At 45.6% G+C, this 21,143-nt stretch overlaps 1 protein-coding gene across 1 annotated transcript in view; it reads left to right on the forward strand.

The window, feature by feature from the left end:
* NTNG2 (netrin G2) overlaps positions 1–21,143 on the forward strand; it is a 40,924-nt gene that overhangs the window by 8,156 nt on the left and 11,625 nt on the right. The window contains exons 2-4 of the mRNA XM_029285277.1: positions 11,487–12,130; positions 17,948–18,120; positions 19,388–19,408. Of these exons, the coding sequence (XP_029141110.1) occupies positions 11,487–12,130; positions 17,948–18,120; positions 19,388–19,408 (838 nt within the window). The remainder of the gene's footprint in view (positions 1–11,486; positions 12,131–17,947; positions 18,121–19,387; positions 19,409–21,143) is intronic.

A 21,143-nucleotide genomic window follows, 5' to 3' on the forward strand; every position in this document is an offset into this window, starting at 1 on the left:
CCTCTTCTTCTTCTTCTTCTTCTTCTTCTTCTTCTTCTTCTTCTTCTTCTTCTTCTTCTTCTTCTTCTTCTTCTTCTTCTCTTCCTCCTCCTCCTCCTCCTCCTCCTCCTCCTCCTCCTCCTCCTCCTTGATTGTTGTTGCAATCTATCTTAAAAAAAGGGATGCTTAACAATTGTCACCAAAAAATGTCTTAAAAGCAGACTGGCCACGCGACCAACGTGTTTTACAACTAATACAACTTACAACTTACAATAGGCAGGGTCCGATATGGTTGTAACTCGAGGACTAGCTCTATTTGAGATCTGTGGGCATGACAAAGCCATTGAAAACACTTCTAGAAATGCATATTCAAAAACTCACCCTCTCACAAGGCACGTTTTGGGGCCAAAGCGGAAGACCGAAGGGGTAAATGAAGCTCTCCAAATGGCATCCCCAGTTGATGAATTTACCTTGATTTCTAAAAAAAAAACACATCAAAAATTTCACTTCGGGAAAATTGGTGCAAAGAACGGCGTGAAAACTCAGGATTATTTTAGCAACGTGTTTGTGTCGGACGGGACAAGAAATGTCTGCTGGAAGACTGAATAAATCACTATATTTCTCTGTGCAAATTCAGGGGGGGGGGGCTACGCATTATTTTAAATAGGAGTTTCCCCTAAACCAGTTCAGCAAAAAAAAAAATGGCAACCTGATTTGTGCGGGGGAGTGGCGTTGCTATTTTTACCTGTGCAAAGGTATACCCTGCAGTTGACTCACTCTGTGGCTGAAAAGAAGCTTTTTAGCCACGCGTCTGAGTTTCCTCTAAATAGGGGGAAATAAATGCTTCACATCTTTACAGCGTGTTAATCGGTTGTGAACACATTTATGGAAGCCGGGTGTTTTAATTGAGGCTGAATGCAGCTGTCAGATTACGAGAAGATAGGGTAAAAATCACACACACACACACGCACGCAAAAAATAGCAACACAAATAAAGGGTGTTGGTTTTTTGGTTTTTTTTAAGCGTATTTCTATCTGTTTTGGGAAAAGGCAATGTGGATATTTGAAAGGTAGCTCTCCTCAAGCCTTCAGCCACTGTGGCTTATGTCGAGGGATTATGGGTGTTGTAGTCCCAAATGTTGGGAGGTTACTAGGTTGCCTTAATTGGCTCTATTAGTGCCCAGCTCGGGGGCCCGGATAAATAATAGTTGACGGCCATTTGTGTGGCATGATACAGGGTTTCCTGCTTGAGCAGGGGGTTGGACTAGATGACCTCCAAGGTCCCTTCCAGCCCTATTATTCTATGTTCTGTGGTTCTCTGCGGATGTATTCAATGAGATCTCAACTCCGTCTCAACACTTGGGTGATCCATTCCGTTGATTCGTTTTTTCCCAACTTCATCTTCCTTCTGGAGGCGAGCCCGTTCCATTGATTAATTGTTCTCACTGTCAGGAAATTTCTCCTTAGTTCTCTAGGTTGGATCTCTCCTTCACAAATTTCCACCCGTTACTTTTTGGTTCTGCCTTCTGGTGGCTTTGGAGAATAAGTTGACCCCCTCTTCTCAGCGGCAGCCCCTCAAATATCGGAAGGCTGCTATCATGTCCCTCCTAGATCTTCCCTTTGTTAGCTAAGGGAGCAACCTCCATAAATTAACTTCAACTGTCACCATAAGCAAGTCTGAACACAGAATACAAAATGACAGAGTCAGAAGGGACCTCTGAGATCTTCTAGTCCAACCCCCTGCTCAAGCAGGAGACCCTATACTATTTCAGACAAATGGCTGTCCAGTCTCTTCTTGAAAACAGCCAGTGATGGAGCATCCACAACTTCTGTACGAAAGCTGTTACGCTGGTTGATTGCCCTCACCGTTAGGAAATCCTTCCTTAGTCCTAGCTTGCCTCTCTCCTTGATAATAATAATAATAATAATAATAATAATAATAATAATAATAATAATAATAATAATAATAATAATTTAATTTGTACCCCGCCCTTCTCCTCACCGGACTCAGGGCGGCTAACAGCCTCATAAAAACCACAATACAATAAATATCTATATTAAAACCAAATTAAAAGAAAATATTTGAAAAGGCCAATCATTAAAATTACCCTTAAAATTACCCTTAAAAAACCCCACTAAAATTCCCTAGGCCAGACCCGCTTGTTGAAAAAGCCATGTCTTTAGTTTCCATCCATTGTTTCTTGTCCTGCCTTCAGGTGCTTTGGAGAAGAGGTTGACCCCCCCCTCTTCTCTGTGGCACAGTTCAGAGTCCTGTTTCCCCCCCCCCATCCTAGCCTGAGGATCACCTTAGATCAGGGGTCTTCAAACTTGGCCCTTTGATGACTTGTGGACTTCAACTCCCAGAATTCCTCAGCCATCATGGACCATATAAGCCAGGGGTCTTTGAACTTGGCCTTTTGATGACTTGTGGACTTCAACTCCCAGAATTCCTCAGCCATCATGGACCATATAAGCCAGGGGTCTTTGAACTTGGCCCTTTGATGACTTGTGGACTTCAACTCCCAGAATTCCTCAGCCAGCATGGACCATATAAGCCAGGGGGTCTTCAAACTTGGCCCTTTGATGACTTGTGGACTTCAACTCCTCAGCGTACCTGGCTGAGGAATTCTGGGAGTTGAAGTCCACAAGTCATCAAAGGGCCAAGTTGGAAGACCTCTGCCTTAGATGACCCTGTTAAGATCTGGTTAAGATCCTTCTAAAGACTAAAACTCTCGACCTGAGTTGACAAATGATTTTTTTTTTCCTTTTACCAACAGCCAGCTTGTTATTTTCCTCCTGCCTAGAGAAATGCAAACTCTGCTTGACCTTTTTAAGCTGAGCCATAAACATGACGGTGATGTTCTTGCTTTCTGAACATTAAACCACTGATGGGGAGGGGGGGACCTATCACTAGTCTCCCCACGTTCCTCCGAGTCCCCACGCGACTAAAAGAAGCAGAAGAGTCCCAAACCAGGAAAAGATTTAGTTTTCCAGGAGGAAATCTTACGTAACGCTTCGGAGGAAGATATTTCTCTGCCGTTCCGAATTCTGTATTCTGTACTCTGCATCAGGCTGTGACTTGCGAAGGCTGTGCTAGTTCACACAATGCTTGGTTCAGTCTTGTCGCAATCCTGTCTGGAAACCGTCATAAATCCCCCCTAATTTTTCCGCCAGTCAAGCGCCCAACCATTGCTAATTCAAGTTAAGCAGCTGCGACATTAAGGGAAATGAAGACTAATTGACTTAGGGCTGAAGCAAGCATCAATTCCCCATTGGTTGCTACAATAAAATCTTGGAGACCACCAAGACTCCGGGACCCCGTGCTGAACTTCGGAAAGGTCTACGCGAAGGAGGTTTCTTTGCGCATTCACGCATCTACGTTGGGCTAGTCCCCGACTTACAACAGCTTGTTTAGTCACCGTTCAAAGGGACGGTGGCACTGACAAAAGGGACTTACGACACTTCTTCCCGACCGTCGCGGCATCTGCCACATCCACGGGATCAAAATGGAGATGCTTGGCAACTGACTCGTCTTTACGATGGTCGCAGTGTCCTGTGGGGTCAAGCGATCCGCTTTTGCGACCTTCTGGAGAGTAAAGTCAAGGGGGGGAACCAGGGTCACTTCATCAGCCGAGTTGCTAACTGAACAACTGCAGTGATTGGCTTGTGGACTTCAACTCCCAGAATGCTGGCTGAGGAATGCTGGGAGTTGAAGTCCACAAGTCATAAGAGGGCCAAGTTTGAAGACTCCTGGCTTAAGAGCTGTGGCAAGGAAGCATGACCTTCCTTCCTTCCTTCCTTCCTTCCTTCCTTCCTTCCTTCCTTCCTTCCTTCCTTCCTTCCTTCCAAAAGGCTATGCTTAATACTAGCCAGGTTTAATGTTAGCTACTCTAATGTGGTTGAAAGTGATGTGTGAACACAGCGAAGAGTCTTGTCCATCGGAGAGGCAATATCTAAACAAGGATAAACCCCTCTTCTGTCTTGACACGCCCTCATTCACATTCCTTAACCTGCTTTTCAGAAAGTTGCTGCATGTTTTGGGTTGGCCTCCTTTAACCTGATCTCTCAATCTCTTTCTTCCTCTCTTTCTTTTTCCTCTCTTTCTCTCTCTCTTTCTCTCTGTCTCTTTCTTTCTCTCTGTCTCTTTTCTCTCTCTCTTCCTCTTTCTGTCTCTCTTTCTTTCTTTCTCTTTCTGTCTGTCTCTTTCTCTCTTTTCTCTCTCTTTCTCTTCCTTCCTTCCTCTCTCTTTCTGTCTGTTTCTCTTTCTCTGTCTCTCTTTCTCTTCCTTTTTTCCTCTCTCTCTCTCTCTCTCTCTCTCTCTCTCTCTCTCTCTCTCTCTCTCCCTCCCTCCCTCCCCTGCTGTTTCTCAATCCTGTACTTGAATTAGCCAGACCTGCCCCCCCACCCCCGCTTTTTAAAAACATTAATAAAATATTTATGGCCCTGCAAAGCTGCAAAGCCAGAGCGCAGGCGGCAGGGCGGCTTTTAAAGAGCCGAGTTCTTTTCCAGCGTCCTAAGCATTTTTTCCCCCCCCCGATTCTTCTCCCGCCTGAATCAATAATGCACTTTGCGTTGTCATAGCTGGAGGCTGCAGCGTTCCTGCGCTGTTTTCCCTCTTCTTGCGAGCGGGACGGTGGGGACAGCTTTTTTTCAGGAGCTCTTCGGATTTTAGGGAAGCGATTCGAGAAAAGAGGGCTTGGAAGGCGTAGGAATGCAAGGCACCCCCCCCCCCAGTTGGTGTCCTCCAGCAGCGCCCAGGGTTGACGTTCACCTCTTTTAGGTGACCTCTCCATCCCTTTTTCCTTGCGTGCTATGCTCCGTACTCGATGTTCAGCTCGTCTTTCCCTATCTGGACGGTGGTCAGACCATATGAGATGGGCTTAATAATAGCACATTTGATGGACCCCTTAAAGCGTTTAGTTGGCTGAGAAGCTAAGGGCTAGGGAGGGAGGGAGGGAGGGAGGGAGGGAAAGAAGGGAGGGAGGGAGGAGACAGGGAGGGGAGGGGAGGGAGGAAGGGAAAAGGGAAAGAAAGAGAGGGAGGAAGAGAGGGAGGGAGGGAAAGAAGGAAGGAAAGAAGGGAGGGAGGCAGGGAGAGAGGGAGAAAGGACGGAAGGAAGGAGGCACGGAGGGAGGGAGGGAGGGAGGAAAAAGTAAAGAAAGAAAAGGAAGGAAGGAAGGAAGAAAAAGGAAGAAAAGAAAGAAAGAAAGAAAGAAAGAAAGAGAGAGAGAGAGAGAGAGAGAGAGAGAGAGAGAGAGAGAGAGAGAGAGAGAGAGAGAGAGAGAAAGAAAGAACACCCATGGAAGGAGGCAGGGAGGAAAGGAGGGAGGAGGCAGGGAGGAAAGGAGGGAGGGAGGAAGGAAGGAAGGAAAAAGGAAAGAAAGAAAGAAAGAAAAAGAAAGAAAGAAAGAAAGAAAGAAAGAACACCCATGGAAGGAGGCAGGGAGGAAAGAAGGGAGGGAGGAAGGAAGGAAAAAGTAAAGAAAGAAAAGAAAGAAAGAAAGAAAGAAAGAAAGAAAGAAAGAAAGAAAGAAAGAAAGAAAGAAAGAAAGAAAACACCCACGGGGCAAGCTGGATTCTCTTAACAACCGCACGATCCGCTTTACAGCTGTGAGATCCTGTCAAAAAATGGTTGTAAAAATGGTTGCGAACTCAAGCCCGACGTGATTTACGACGGCAACACCCTTTTATGTAAAGCCATAAAAGGAAGAGCTTTTCGAAATTGGGCTGGTTTGGGCACCGGTTTTGCTTTATTTGGTGCTGGACTTGATCGTTTGCCTGCCCGTCTGCAAGGAAGGTCTTCTCGGGACCGTTTGCTTTTGAGCCACCGTGGTTAGCTTAGGCGCCCCTGGTTGCCTTCACTACCAAGGGATTGGGGGCAGTTCTTTATTCTGAAACTCTCTCATCCGCCCTAAGAAGATCAGCTCTTTTAAAAGGCGGGCAACGGGAAGCCGGTCAAGCTTAGATGTCTCTAGCCCAGTCTGGAGAGGGAGATAATCTGCTTAGAGGCGCAATTTCCAACCTAGAAAACATGAATTTCTCCAAAACAGTCCTATAATCTCCCTCCGTGCATGGAATCGGAGAGGAGAGGCAGATCCAACACATCAAAGGCTGGACAAGAAGGCAACGGATGGAAAGCAATCATGGAGGGATCCAACCTAGAATGAAGAGAGAGATTTCCTGACAGCTGGAACAATTAAATCAATGGAAGGGCTCGTCTCCAGATGTTGTGGGTGCCCCATCGCGGGAGGTTTTCAAGAAGAGACTGGGCAGCCATTTGCCCGGAATGGCATAAGGTCTCCTGTTTGAGCAGGGGGATGGACTAGAAGACCTCCAAGGTCCCTTCCAACTCTGTTATTCTATTATAATCAGCGGAACGGCTTGGCCTCCAGAAGCTGTGGGTGCTCCATCATTGGTAGTTTTAAAGAAGAGATTGGACAACCATTTGTCTGGAATGATATAGGGTCTCCTGCTTGAGCAGGGGGTTGGACTAGAAGTCCTCCAAGGTCCCTTCCAACTCTGTTATTCTGTTACACATATCATCTTGGATAAGGGGTCTGGAGGCTAAACCGTAAGATGAAAAGTTGCAGGAACTGGGTATGTCTAGCGTAATGAAGAGAAGAATTAGGGGTATATAATAGCAGTCTTGAAGGGTTGCCACAGAGAAGAGGGGGTCAGCCTAGTCTTCAAAGAATGAGTGGAAACTAACCAAGGAGAGAAGCAACCTAGAATTAAAGGAGAAATTTCCTGACAGTGAAAAAAGATATTTGTAAAGTGATAGATTTTAAAATTTAAGTTTTGCTGGCCGGCCTTGTGGCTAATAGGAATTGAAAAATGTTAGTTTAGTTCGTGTCTGGTTCGTACACACTGAACGCATTTCCCAAGATCAATATATCCATCCTTCATGCCTCAGATTTGTGCACTTTGGAGACTTTTGAACAACTTCCAATAAAAACCCATACCAATATATATATATATATATACACCCTGCCCATACTTCCAAGCCAGAAGCCCACGTTGTAGGCAAATTGTGCAGAATGATAGCAAATGGCTTGGAGAATCCGTATACAGTATTAAGCAAGATTGACTCGGAATGAATGAGCATTATTTAATCAAGCCAACAGATGAAAAAGTGCATCTGAAAAGCTTATTTACTGGGGGGAAACGATGTTTAAAAATGCAAAGCGATTTTAATGGGAGTTTTATTTCTTTGTTTTAAAATAACCACAAATGCGTGCAGGAGCCAGCTAATATGAACTTAAAGGTGGAGGAAGGAGGGAGTAAAAGAGAGAAAAGTTAAATTAATAGACGTGTGTAAACTCCTTGCTGGCTTCCAAGGAGTCACTGTGTAAAATGTGTGTAAAAGCAGGGAGTAGAAGCTTTGTGGCAACAGCCTAATAAAATAGTCCTCGACTTTCAACAGTGTAGTCAAAGACCTAGGACCTTTTTTTCACACTTACGACTGTCACAGTATCCCCATTGATCAGTATAAGCTGATCAAAATTCAGAGGCTTGGCAACAGATTCACATTTATGACTGTTGTGGTGTGTCCCAGGGTCACGCGATCCCCTTTGGCGGCCTGTCAAGCAAAGTCAATTGGTAAACTAGATTCACTTAGTGACTTAACAACTGCAGCGATTCACATAACAGCTGTGCCGAGAAAGGTCGTAAAACGGGGCAAAATCCACTTTAACGGCTGTCCCGCTTAGCAACGGACCTTTTGCGCTGAATTGGGGGTCGTAACTGCGAGGAGGGATACCTCTACTGAATCACTGCTTTTTAACAAACTCAACCCGCGCCGAAAGCCACCGGAAGTGGAACATATGGCGGATCGGGACGTATTACTGAGTGTCAAAACCTCTGATCAACAGTTGGCTTGCTGTGGATTCCATTGTTAACAACACAAAGCATGAGGGTTAAGAGACCAAGGCTTTGTTCTCCTTGTGGCTTTGCCAGATCCCCGGTTGTCGCATAAAGTTGTCGTTCTTTATCGCCCGGGCGCCCTCCGCCTGCTGGGCTTGGCAACCAGAGAAGGAAAGAGACAGATGGGTCTGAAGATCTACCAGCTGCCGGCTCCCATTCAAAACCCAATTCCCCCCCCCTTTTTTTTTATTTGGTTGCTCCCCCTGGCTCTTGATGCAATAATCTCTTAATAACACGAATTCCAGAATTGCTGCTAGGTTAAAAATCCCAAAGTGAAGGGGAGGGGAGGGGAGGGAAGGAGAGAGAGAGAGGGAAATGAAAGGATGGGAAGAAGGGAAGGAAAGGGAAGGGAAGGGAAGGGAAGGAAAGGAAGAAGGATAGGGAAGCGAAGGGAAGGAATGGAAAGGAAGAAGGATAGGGAAGGGAAGGAATGGAGAAAAAAAGGAAAGGAAAGAGAGAAGGGAAGGGAAGGGAAGGAAGAAGATGAAGGAAGGAAGGAGAGGAAAGGGAAGGAGGCAGAAAGAGAGAGAAAAGGGAAAGGAAAGAATGGAGGAATGAAGGAAAGGAAAACAAGACGAAGGAGGAAAGAGATGAAGGAAGAGGAAGGAAAGAAGAATGGCCAGGTGTAAACCAACAAAGAAATACAAAATCTCTGAAGCCCAACTAAAATTTTCCTTTCCCCCCTTCCCTCCCTCCCTTCCCCTTCCCCTCCCCCCCTTCTTCCATGCAAGCCCTCCAACCCTCTACCCAAAGTTTAAAGCGTGAGCAGAATCCACAACTTTAAAACAAATCGTAAGGCCGAACGCTGTCCATCATCTTGCATACAAACAGATGCACCAACAACAGTCTCTTCTGCACAGGCATGCACAGCCAAGGGAGGTGGACGGGGGGTGGGTGGGGGGGAGAGATGAGCTTAAGTGATGCTCAGATGCTCGGAAAAATCAAAATTAACCCGGAGGGAGAGAAGACCAAAGCAGGCCGAAGAAGCAGTGGAGCAAACAAGGCTGGGTCTTGGACTCCGATTACAGCATCATTTTTTTTCTGCTGATTCATGGCAACCCCAAGCCACCCCTCGCTTGCCAGGGAGTTGCCACGGATGACTTTGGAGCCAAGCAGCCTTTGCGTTGGGAAGCAATCAAAAGAGAAAGGAAGAAGAAAAAAAACCAAACCAGCCCTGAGGTCTGGGAAAGAGCAGCCGATCGATCGCCCCGGAGAAGTACGAAGAGAGGCAGAAATTTCAGACATTTGAAACCTCCCGTTGCTTAATTTAACTCAGCAGGGTCTTGGCTGTGCCAACTCTATTTCCTTCGGCTTCCTCCAAGGAGACAGGTGCAATCAGGTGAAGGGCACCTCACTCGGGAGGAAATTAATCCACCGATTTAGAGTCGGGTCCTGAAGGAGAAGAGCAGGCTGAACTGGAAGGTGGGGTTAAATGGGTCGTCAGTTTGGAATCGTTCCGTTGTCACCAAAGACCAAGTCCAGCCTCCCCTTGAATTCCGTTGTCCCTTATCTGGTGGCAATTCAGCTTTGACTGTTGACCAGATTCTCATTAGAGTAGAGTAGAGTAGAGTAGAGTAGAGTAGAGTAGAGTAGAGTAGAGTAGAGTAGAGTAGAGTAGAGTAGAGTAGAGTAGAGTAGAGTAGAGTAGAGTAGAGTAGAGTAGAGCAGAAGAATAGAACAGAATAGAGTAGAACAGAATGCAGAGAGTAGAGTAGAGTAGAGTAGAGTAGAGTAGAGTAGAGTAGAGTAGAGTAGAGTAGAGTAGAGTAGAGTAGAGTAGAGTAGAGTAGAGTAGAGTAGAGTAGAGTAGAGATGCTCCTGTGATTTCAACCTGACAGGTTTTAGGCTATCTCTTTATCCTGTTTATAACCCATTTCGTGCATTTGTGCAGCTTGTTCCGGGCAAGGCTACATCTCGGCTCTATCAAAACAATTTCTAAAATAAAAAGAAGTGGGGGACAGGAAGAGGGAAAAGACCCCCCTTTTTTAAATCCCCGAACTGCTCCTTTTTCATGCTGGCAAGGCTGGCCTGCCTTTATCCAATATCTGGTTCTTCTTATTTGATCATCTCTGCGCTCTGTGTTTTCCCACTTACTGGCTATTAGCAGTAATCACTCTAAATTAATTAAGGCAGCTCCCTCCCTCGAAATCTGTGAATGGAATTGAAATTAATTGTCGGCAAATATCTTCGCTTCACTAGGAATTCCTGCCCGATCTTTTGTGGGTTATCAATTTATGCCTGGGAGGGAGACGTTTAATTATCTTCCAATGTTATATATGGGGTGCTGGGTCTCAGCCTGCTTTTGCTCAAATTTGATTCTGTGGAAGGATGCGGAAAGTGTGTTTGGGGGGGGGAATCCTTTAATCCCAGTCTCCTTCTCCCCCCCCCTTTAAATTTAAGCCTATTCTTCAAAGCACCCAAGGGCAGGACAAGAAGTAATGCATGGAAACTTATCAGGCAGAGTACTGCACGTGCGATACTGTACGTGTGGTAGTGTACGTGCGGTACCGTATGTGCGGTACGTGCGGTACTGTATGTGCGGTACATGTACTGTTATGTGCGGTACTGTACGTGCGGTACATGCGGTAGTGTACGTGCGGTACTGTACGTGCGGTACCATACATGCGATACGTGCGGTACTGTACGTGCAGTACGGTACATGCAGTACTGTACGTGTGATAGTGTACATGCAGTAGTATACGTGCGGTACTGTATGTGTAGTACTGTACGTGCGGTACGTGCAGTACGGTACATGTGGTACTGTACGTGTGGTACTGTACGTGCGGTACGTGCAGTACCGTACGTGCGATACGGTACGTGCAGTACTGTACGTGCGATACTGTACGTGCTGAGGGAGAGGGCAGGAAAAAAAGCCACGAGATATGTAAAACTAGAAAATCAATAAAACATTTTTTTTAAAAAAAGGGAACCCCAAACGTCTAAATATACACACCAAATTGTAACCCGTCGTAAATCCAGCTTGACCGATGGACGTGAGACCATGAGCAATAAAATGAGCAACGGAGAACTGGATGGGAGACGTACCTCTTTGGCTACGAAACAATGGACAGGATGAGTAGTCCTTTCTAGGAGATAATTGTATTTGGGTTCTTGCAAACCCACAAGGGAGCCCCAAATTTAACTCCGCAACTTTAACATTCGTTAAGTGAGTTTTGCCCCGTTCTTACGACTTTTCTTGCCACTGTTGTTAAGTTGCAGTTGTTAAATTAGTCTCCACCGTTGTTACGTGAATCTGGACTTGGCTTGTCAGAAGTTTACCAAAGGGGATCACGTGATCCTCCCCCCCCGGGACTCTGCGACCATCGTAAATAGGAGTCAGAAGCATGCGAATTTTGATCACGTGGCCCTGGGGATGCTGCCACGGTCGTTAAGGGTGAAAAGCGGTCGTACGTCACTTTGTGACAAACCCACACACTCTCCAGGAAAAACCTCTGGTGCCCAAAAGGTTGGACTAGAAGACCCCTGAGGTCTCTTCCCACCCTATTGTTCCATGTCCGAAGCTCTTCCGATCTCTCCTTCCTTCTCCTCCTCTCATTCTCGTCTTTCTCCTTCTTCTTTTTCCAGGAAAACCCATACTTGTGTAGCGACGAGTGCGATGCTTCCAATCCGGACCTGGCCCACCCTCCCAAGCTGATGTTCGACAAAGAAGACGAAGGCCTGGCCACCTACTGGCAGAGCGTAACCTGGAGCCGTTACCCGAAGCCTCTGTTGGCCAACATCACGTTGTCTTGGAACAAGAGCGTTGAGTTAACCAACGATGTCGTCTTGACTTTTGAGTACGGCCGTCCCACCAAAATGATCTTGGAGAAGTCCGTGGACAACGGGAGGACTTGGCACCCCTACCAGTACTATGCGGATGAGTGCAACGAGGCGTTCGGCATGCCGGCACGGAAGGTGAGGGAGCTGTCCACCACCAGCGTCAACAGGGTCATCTGCACGGAGGAATACTCTCGTTGGGTGGGGTCCAAGAAAGAAAAGGAGGCGAGATTCGAGGTGAAGGACCGCTTTGCCATTTTTGCCGGGCCTGAACTTCGAAACATGGACAATCTTTACACCAGGCTGGAGAGCGCCAAGGGCCTTAAGGATTTCTTCACCGTGACGGACTTGAGGATACGGCTCTTGAAACCGGCGCTGGGAGGCACCTACGTCCAGAGGGAGAACTTGTACAAATACTTCTACGCGATCTCCAATATTGAAGTCACAGGCAGGTAATCGGAGTTCGGCTTTCCTTTTTGGGTTTTTTTTTTTCATTCTTTCGTCGCTGGCATCCGGGATCGAGAAGCAAAGGTGCCAAGGTGTGTCTTGTTGGTTCAGAACCACCAAACGGTTTCAGGGTTTTAAGGCGGGTTATGTTTCTTTGGTATCTTTTGCTTTAAACAACCCCCCCCCAAAACCCTACCCCCTTTTATTTGGTGGAAAAGAAATTGCTTTTGGTTGCTTTTTTTTTTTTTGCTAAAACAAACAAACATTTTGATGAAATTCTCCAGAGTGGAATGAAATGTTCTTATACGTACTTAGTGACAAGAAAGCCAAGAGGTGAATATGAATGACTGTTCTTTTGTTTGCAATCTTTTCCTTTGAGTTCCCCGGTTCAGTCTCCCTCCCTTCCTTCCTTCCTTCCTTCCTTCCTTCCTTCCTTCCTTCCTTCCTTCCCCTTCCCTTCCCTTCCCTTCCCTTCCCTTCTCTCAACCCTCCTTTTTTCTCTCTTTTTTCTTCCTTCCTTCCTTCCTTTCCTTTCCTCTCAACCCTCCTTCCTTCTCTAGTCTTTTTTCTTCCTTCCTTCCTTCCCTCCCTCCCACCTTCCCTTTTCTCAACCCTCCTTCCTTCTGTCTTCTTCCTTCCTTCCTTCCTTCCTTCCTTCCTTCCCTTCCCCTTCCCCTTCCCCTTCCTCTCAACCCTCCTTCCTTCTCTATTCTTTTTTCTTCCTTTCTTCCTTCTCTTCCTCCCTCCCTTTCCCCCCCTTGGAAAAATTCTCTTCTCCCTTGCAAGAAATGTCAAAACCAATTCTCTTTCCCCAAACAACATGAGAGCGGCAAAAAAACGACGCCAGACAATTGTTCTGCTGGTCACGAGCAAAAGTTTGCAGATTGTGAGTCTCTCCTTTAAAGGACAGGTTATTTTTATTCCTCCTTCCGTCTCTCCTCCGATGCTAGCCCTTCCGTCCTGCCCCTATTGATCCAACAAGTAACAAAAGGAGGTGCCAGGCCCGGGACAGGAATAGAAACCTGAAAGTCTGTCTTTGGTGAGCAAGGGCTGGCACGTCACAGCAGAATGGAGGAATCCGAGGTGGTAGGAAGGAAAAACTAGTTTTACGGGATTGCTCCAGGTATGGGAGAGGAAGGAAAGAAAAGAAGGAAGGAAGGAAGGAAGGAAGGAAGGAAGGAAGGAAGGAAGGAAGGAAGGAAGGAAGGAAGGAAGGAGAATGAGAGAGAGAGAAAGAGGAAGGAAGGAAGGAAGGAAGGAAGGAAGGAAGGAAGGAAGGAAAGAAGAAGAAAAGGAGAATGAGAGAGAAAGAGGAAGGAAGGAAGGAAGGAAGGAAGGAAGGAAGGAAGGAAGGAAGGAAGATCTTTTCAATCTCATTTCTTCTCACTTTGCATATGGAGCGCCTGCACACGAAGCAGGAAAGATCAGAATAGACATCCTCCCTGGTCAATTTAATTTTCTCCTTTATTTAACAGCTGGCAGATCTTGAAGTTGCCTGGATAGACAGAGTGAAATTGGAGTTAATGGCATGGGCATGAGCTGAAGGCTCCCATTATGTACAATCCAATTAAGGAGATGCATATAAATTACAGACTAATTATTAAGCTTTCTCACTATGCCTAAAAGTATTTGCATGTTCTCTGTACCTTGGAATGTTTCCCTTCTTCGTTTAATTTCCTTCCTTCCTTCCTTCTCTTTCTCCTTCCTTCTCTTTTTCCTTCCTCCCTCCCTCCTTCCCTTGCTCCATACCGGTTGGGGAATTCTGGGAGTCGACGTCCACACATTTTAAGGATGCTAGTAGTAGGAACATGTGGCAGCCTACATGTGGCATCATTTGCTACGAGGCTGGCACGGCAGAATAGCCTTCAAGGATTGATTTTTGAAGATCAATCGCTTCCCATAAATAGATTTATCGTAGAGCGTGTTTGAAAACCTTCCCATAACTGCTGTGAATTAAACGCGGGCTCTATTTATAGTGAGATCAAGGTTCAGATTTTCACGCTGCTATCTTCTGCTCACGTGATGAAGCGGGCTGGACGCCAATCTCCTTTGGGTGGGCACAACGGTTTCCATCTGTCTCTTGCTTTGATAGTGGACTGGCTTGGTATTATGCTTTTTTTACTTTGGACCATGGGAAAGCAAGCTCTCACAAATTCAGGACAGGAAAAAGAGGGAGGGAGGGAGGGAGGGAGGAAGGAAGTTAGGAAGGAAGGATTTGACCTAGTAAAAAGAATAAGGAAAGAAAAACAATTGGGGTGAGATAAGGGAATCCACCAGGGAAAAAACGAAAATATGTCCAGGAATGTGTTCATTTGTACAGTGCTTGGTGCTCTCTGAGCTTGGTTGTCTTCTGCAGATGTTTCATGACCCAACTAGGTAACATTATCAGTGCTACAAGGGAGTGGGTTGGAGGAGGAGGAGGAGGAGGAGGAGGAGGAGGAGGAGGACGAGGACTGAGGTCCTTGGTGCTCTCTAAGCTTGATGGTTTTCTTGCAGACGTTTCATGACCCAACTAGGTAACCTCATCAGTGCTGGCGAGCGTGGCGTTTGCTCCCTGTTTATATATAGTAGCTTCTCCTTTCAGTCTTGGTGAAGGTGTGGTTCCCTTCTTGATAATCCCTTGCTTAGGATATTGTTTTTTTTCTCTTTGATCATTTGTCTGGTGTTAATCCCTGCTTGTCTGGATATTGGGTGCTGGGTGCTGATTGAACGACAGATGAATCAATCATTTACTTTACCGTTTAGCCTTCTAATCTAACAAAGAGAAGGACTAGGGGTGACACAATAGCAGTCTTCCAATATCTGAGGGGTGGTCACAGAGAAAAGAGGGTAGACCGATTCTACAAAGAACCCAAAGGCAGGACAAGAAGCAACGGATGGAAACTAATCCAGGAGAGAAGCAACTTAGAACTAAGGAGAAATTTCCTGACAGTGAGAACAATCAACCAATGGAACGGCTTGCCTCCAGAAGTTGTGGGTGCTCCATCACTGGAAATTTTCGAGAAGAAACTGGACAGCCATTTGTCCTGAATTGTAGAGGGTCTCCTGCTTGAGCAAGGGGTTGGACTAGAAGACCTCCAAGGTCCCTTCCAACTCTATCATCCTGTATTCTCCAGCTGAACAGCCCCAAACCTTAGATGTGTCCTCAGTTCCCCAGTCCGGCTTCGTCGCCCTGCTTTGAATGGCTTCTAAATGACCAGCTCTCCTCCTTAATGTGCAATAATCCGAACGTGACCCGTTTCTCCAGATGTGACTTGATGGAAACGAGAGGGGCTGCCCAGATGTTAAGCGACAAGTCCCAAATCTTATTAAGATTCTGAAACGAGCCTTAGTTTGAACCGTGACGGGGGGGAAAAGAAAGGAAAAGAAAAATGAGTTAATATTTTATCTCTTATACACCCTGGAAAACACAGAGTCGTTTTGTTTCATCTTATTTGCTGGGTATGTGTGATAATTCCTCTCTCCCCCCCCCCCGGTGTAATCTTTGCTACCGATCTGTCGGGAACAATCGATTATACTTTGTTCTCGGAACCGGGCCCGTAAAGCAAAATACGGATAGGTTGCAAAGGGATCAGCTTTGAGTGTTAACAGACCCCCGTGCAAGGGCTTGCAAGCGGTTCCGCCAGGAATAGCCTGATGGTTACTTAAATATGCATTGATTATTTGATTTGGAACAGCAATTATCTGGGTAAGAGGCGGGTGACTCCAAAGGAACTTGTCAAGTCCAGGGAGATAATGGAACAGCTGAACAAGGGGACAGCTCAATGAGATGGAAAGAAATCGGTTAAGGGAGGGAGGGGGGAGGGACATCCAGACCGACTTTCTCGGATCGTGCATGCTTCACGCAAGCTCCAGATTAGGGATGCTTGAGCTGAAATTAAGGAGGCCAGACCGAAGGCAAGAGAAGGCAGAACTTCATTCAGGAGTACAGTACAGGGCTGACAGTTCCAGCTGGAGATGATCAACTGAGATGGGGTCAATGGTAGCAGTCAACAACATTGGAACTGGATTTGGGGGCTACAGCCTTTGTTGGCTGGGATGTGGCGTCCAAATTCCACGATATGGGGTGGCCGGTACAGTGTGATCAATTCAATCTTGGTTCTCTTAAGATCTCATGAGGTTTTGGACCTCACACTTGATTGTCATTCCAGTTTAAAGTTCCTTAAATTCGTCCATTGGTCCATCCATCCATCCCATTCATCTTCTCATCATCTGTCTGTATGTCCATCCGTCCGTCCATCCATCCATCCATCCATCCATCCATCCATCCATCCATCCATCCATCCATCCATCTATCTATCTATCTATCTATCTATCTATCTATCTATCTATCTATCTATCTATCTATCTATCTATCTGTCATCCATCCATTCCAAACCATTCCCATTTTCTGACAGTTTTCAATGTTTTGTGTCCTTCAAGGGACTGTGTTGACCTCATCAACTTATCAAGGTTAACGAAAGACCTAGAGACTATATTTCTTCCATCTGCAAGGCTTTTGTCTCTCTTAGTTGGTTTCCTTGTGGGTCAGCATGTCATTGGTTCAAACGGTCCAAACAAAGTTGTTTGTATGTGTTTCTCTTTACACCGTTTCTTGGAAATACAGTAAAACTTAGATTTTTCCAGATTCAGCAGACTTTGGATGTGATGGATGTGATTTTTAGTTTGGAATTAAATCCCAAACAGGCAAAGTCCGTTGTCCACAAAACAATCTGGTAACACTGACATGGTTGTTCTCATCTATATAAATGTACATCATTTGCATAACTATGCAATGACTTAATTAAATATTTTGTGTAATTAGAAAACAGACATAAACATGTCAATCGTGTAATTACAAAATGGTGCAATTTTTGCAAATGGCATACATTTTGACAATCCTCCCGCCCCAAATTGTTGATTAAAGAAAGATTTCATTGAATTTCTATACATTTCGTCTTCTGTGGATCACCTGTTTCTCCTCTTGTTTTGAGCGTTTCTCGGGATTTTGACCCCCATTGTGGCGACATCAATTTGCTGTTCCTATAATTTGCTGTTAATGAATTTGCTGTTAATGAATTATTTGCTTGCCTGCCTAACCTTTTAGAGAACAGCTTACTGACTTTCTTCTTTAGTTTAAATCTGGCTGTCTAGGAAGGCATGAAATTGTGACATCCACTCCACACACACACACACACACACACATACCTGTCCCCCAAAAACACAATTTCAAGGATACATGTAGCTATTTCAAACATGGCTGATCTCCTCTTCCTTAGAGAATAACAGAATAACAGAGCCGGAAAGATTTTTTCGAGGTCTTCTACAATCTCACGGAGTTTTTATAATATTGCATCAGTTCCTTGAGGCTGGTGGGGTCCCAAGGTCTTCTGCCAAATGAGAAAAAAACAACAACTTTAACTTGGTTTTCCTAAACGCATCTCTAAACTGCAAAGACTTGTAAAGTTTGCTCACTCTTTCTTGAACTTCTAGGATTGCATTGGCTTTTTTGGCTGTCGCCGCACATTGCTGGCTCATATTTAAGGGATTGTCCACTAGAACTCCCAGATCCCAGGTTTCATCTAATCTGTCCCTTGTAGTTTTCAGGCAAATCCTGGCTTGAGTTCCTTAAGAGTTTGTGGCTTCATTCAAATGCAGATCCTGGCTTTGGATGTTCTGCTCTTTAATGACTTGTGAATGCTTTTCTATTTTAATATTTCTGTGATGCCAGTGCAAGCCGCTTTGAGGATTCAGCTCAAAAGAGTCTGGCATACATTTTTAAATACCTCTGCAGATAGCCCAGAGGATCACACCCTGGTTGCTCTCTTCTGTTTCCCCTGCAGGTGTAAATGTAATCTCCATGCCAACCAGTGCATTTTCAAGGAAGGAAGTCTCCAGTGTGAATGTGAACATAACACAACGGGACAGGACTGTGGCAGATGCAAGAAGAATTTTCGGAGCAAATCCTGGAGAGCTGGATCCTACCTTCCCCGTCCCAACGGTTCTCCTAACGTGTGTAAGTATGGCAGGCAAGACAGCTGTGAGTTGAAGCCCGCCCCCAGAAGGAGAAGCATCATCTCCTTGAGATGTAGCATCTTCTCAACTACCAGTTCCATGGGAAGCCTGCAGAGATGGAGATAGGGAAGGAACATCGTGGATAAATCAAAGTAGAGAAGTCTAGAACAGGACTTGTCTGAAAATGGTCCATTGAAACCATCAGCAGAAAGAATGGTTAGTCAATTCCATGTTGCGTCAATTTCCATTAATGCTCAAAACGGGGAATTAATCCTCGGAATTGTGGGATTCACCTCTCCCATTAGAACAGAGGTCTCCAAACGAAGCAATTTTAAGATTTGCGGACTTCAGCTCCCAACTTTAGCTTAGAACTTGTGGAGTTGGTCCACAAGTCTTAAAGCTGCAAGTTTGGAGACCCTTGCACTAGAAAAAAAAAATGAAGCAAGATTCCAAGATAGATCTGTTGCTAAGTTACCTCCCTGTCTGTTCCCAGTGAATTAGCTAGCAGGGTCCTCAAGAACAAGGACCTACTCTTCAATAAACATAGGGATCCTGAGACACTTTCTCTACAACTGAATGGATGGATGGATGGATAGATGGAGTCAAATAACAGAGTTATTCCTTGGAGGTCTTCTAGTCCAACCCCCTACTCAAGTAGGAGACCCTATACCATTTCAGACAAATGTCTCTTTTTAAAAGCCTCCAGTGATGGAATACTCACAACTTCTGGAGGCAGGCTGTTCCACTGGTTAATTGTTCTCACTGTCAGAAAAGTTCTCCTTAGTTCTAGGTTGCTTCTCTCCTTGAATTGGACAAGAAAGCAACGGGTGGAAACTAATCAAGAAGAGGAGCAAATTGAGAACTGAGAACAATCAATCAGTGGAACGACTTACCTCCAGGAGTTGTGGATGCTCCATCACTGGAGGCTTTGAAGAAGAGATTGGACAACCGTTTGTCTGCAATGGTACAAGGTTTCCTGCCTGTGCAGGGGGTTGGACTAGAAGACCTCCAAGGTCTCTTCCAACTCTACTATTCTTAATAATCTCCATCCATTGTTTCTTGCCCTGCCTTCAGGTACGTTGGAGAATAGGTCGACCCCTCTTCTTTGTGGCAGCCCCTTAGAGGCAGTCTTTTAATTTATTTATTTTTTACATGTTTATGCCGCCCATCTGCCCTACAGGCTGACTCTGGGCGGCGTAATTAACATCCCGTTTGGCTTCCTTCCTATCCTTGTTGACCGTCTCCTTCTCTCTGCTCTTCTCTTCCAGGTGCAGCTCCAAATTTTGGCAGTAAGTAAAACAACACAATTTTATTTTAAAAAAAACAAAAACAAAGCCATCAACTGAAGTTGAAATGCCGAGATGCTTGCTAGCACGGTCCCAGCGGATGCTGTTTGATGGCACAAAGGAGCTCTTGTTTTTTTTTTTTTTCCATCCCTGGTTTTTTTTTTGCTCTCTGTTAACATCTGTCCAAGCATAAGTCTGCTTCTCTAATTGTGCCTCGTTTCCCTGCCTGTCAAACATCTCTCTTTTGAGTTCAGTCGGAAACCTCATTGTCTCTGTCATGCCGGTGTGTTCTTTTCTCCCCACGAGGTTTGTTAGTAAGGCGGCGAGGAAGGAAATAAAGCGTTTTTTTCGAAGAATGCCAGGGAGGAACGGAGGGCTTAAGAATCTTGCAGGCAGTAAATTAAACTCTTTGTAAATCGGAGGGATTGCTTGCGATGGCTGACGTCATCAGCCACTTTTGCTAGGCAGGAGGGGTGTGATTGTCCTCCCTAACAGGGAGGACAATTAACCGGTGGAACAGCTTGCCTCCAGAAGTTGTGGGTCCTTCCTCACGGGAGGTTTTCAAGAAGAGATTGGACAGCCATTTGTCTGGAGTAGGATAGGGTCTCCTGCTTGAGCAAGGGGCTGGACTAGAAGACCTCCCAGGTCCCTTCCAGCTCTACTCTGATTGATTGAAATGGTCTAGGGCAGGGGTAGGCCACCTTGGCTCTTTTATGACTCGTGGACTTCAACTCCCAGAATTCCTGAGCCAGCCATGCTGAGGGGAAAGGGAGAGTTTCCAAGCTGAGCTATGCCGGCTCAGGAATTCTGGGAGTTGAAGTCCACGAGTCATAAAAGAGCCAAGGTTGCCTACCCCTGGTCTAGGGTATCCTGCTTGAGCAGGGGGCTGGACTAGAAAACCTCCCAGGTCCCTTCCAGCTCTACTCTGATTCTGATACTTAGGAATGAATCTGCAGCAAGATGCGTCTAGTCCTCAATTTACATCCGTAATGAAGCCTGGCGACGGCGGCCGTAAATTGTGAAAATCGTAAGGCAGGTTCCATTGACTGAACTTTCTTTTATTGCTAGAGGTTTACGTTATCCAAATATTAGGGTGTTAATATTCTCCAGTCAATACTGCATAAGTGCCACTCTACTCAATTCATTATCCTCAGGATAACAGGGGGGAGATCTGAACACAGGCAGTCCTTGACTTGAAACGGTTCCTTTAGTGACCGTTCCAAGCTGGAAGAGCACTGGAAAAAGGGACTTGAGACCATTTTTCACGCTTAACGTCCGTTGCAGCCTCTCCAGGCTCATGTGATCGAAATTCAGACACTTGGCAACTGCTTCATATTTACGACGGTCGCAGAGTCCCGGGGGGGGAGTCACGCGATCCCCTTTTGCGACCAAGCCAAGTCAACGGGAAAGTGAGATTCATTTAATAACCATGTTCCTAACTTAACAACTCCAGCGGTTCTCTTAACAACTGGGGCAAGAAAAGTCGTAAGACACATAAACACACACATACAGCCCTTGCAGCAATTGAAAAGGACAGACACACAATCTCGGAGAGAGAGACACCGGGAATAAATTTGCAGAGCGGGGAATAAAATTCCCATCCGACCTCAGACCTAGATCTGACATTACTTAATTAAATGATTCGCAGAGGTTGTCTCAAAATCAGTCTTCTCAATTTGTGTCCTTCCTGGTGAAGAATTTGGCACGGATATAAAGCCTGTCATTCCTTGTGTTTTTT

The sequence above is a fragment of the Protobothrops mucrosquamatus genome, unplaced genomic scaffold, assembly GCF_001527695.2.
Source record: "Protobothrops mucrosquamatus isolate PMUCROS unplaced genomic scaffold, P.Mucros_1.0 scaffold1463, whole genome shotgun sequence".
In the NCBI taxonomy this organism is placed as follows: domain Eukaryota; kingdom Metazoa; phylum Chordata; class Lepidosauria; order Squamata; family Viperidae; genus Protobothrops; species Protobothrops mucrosquamatus.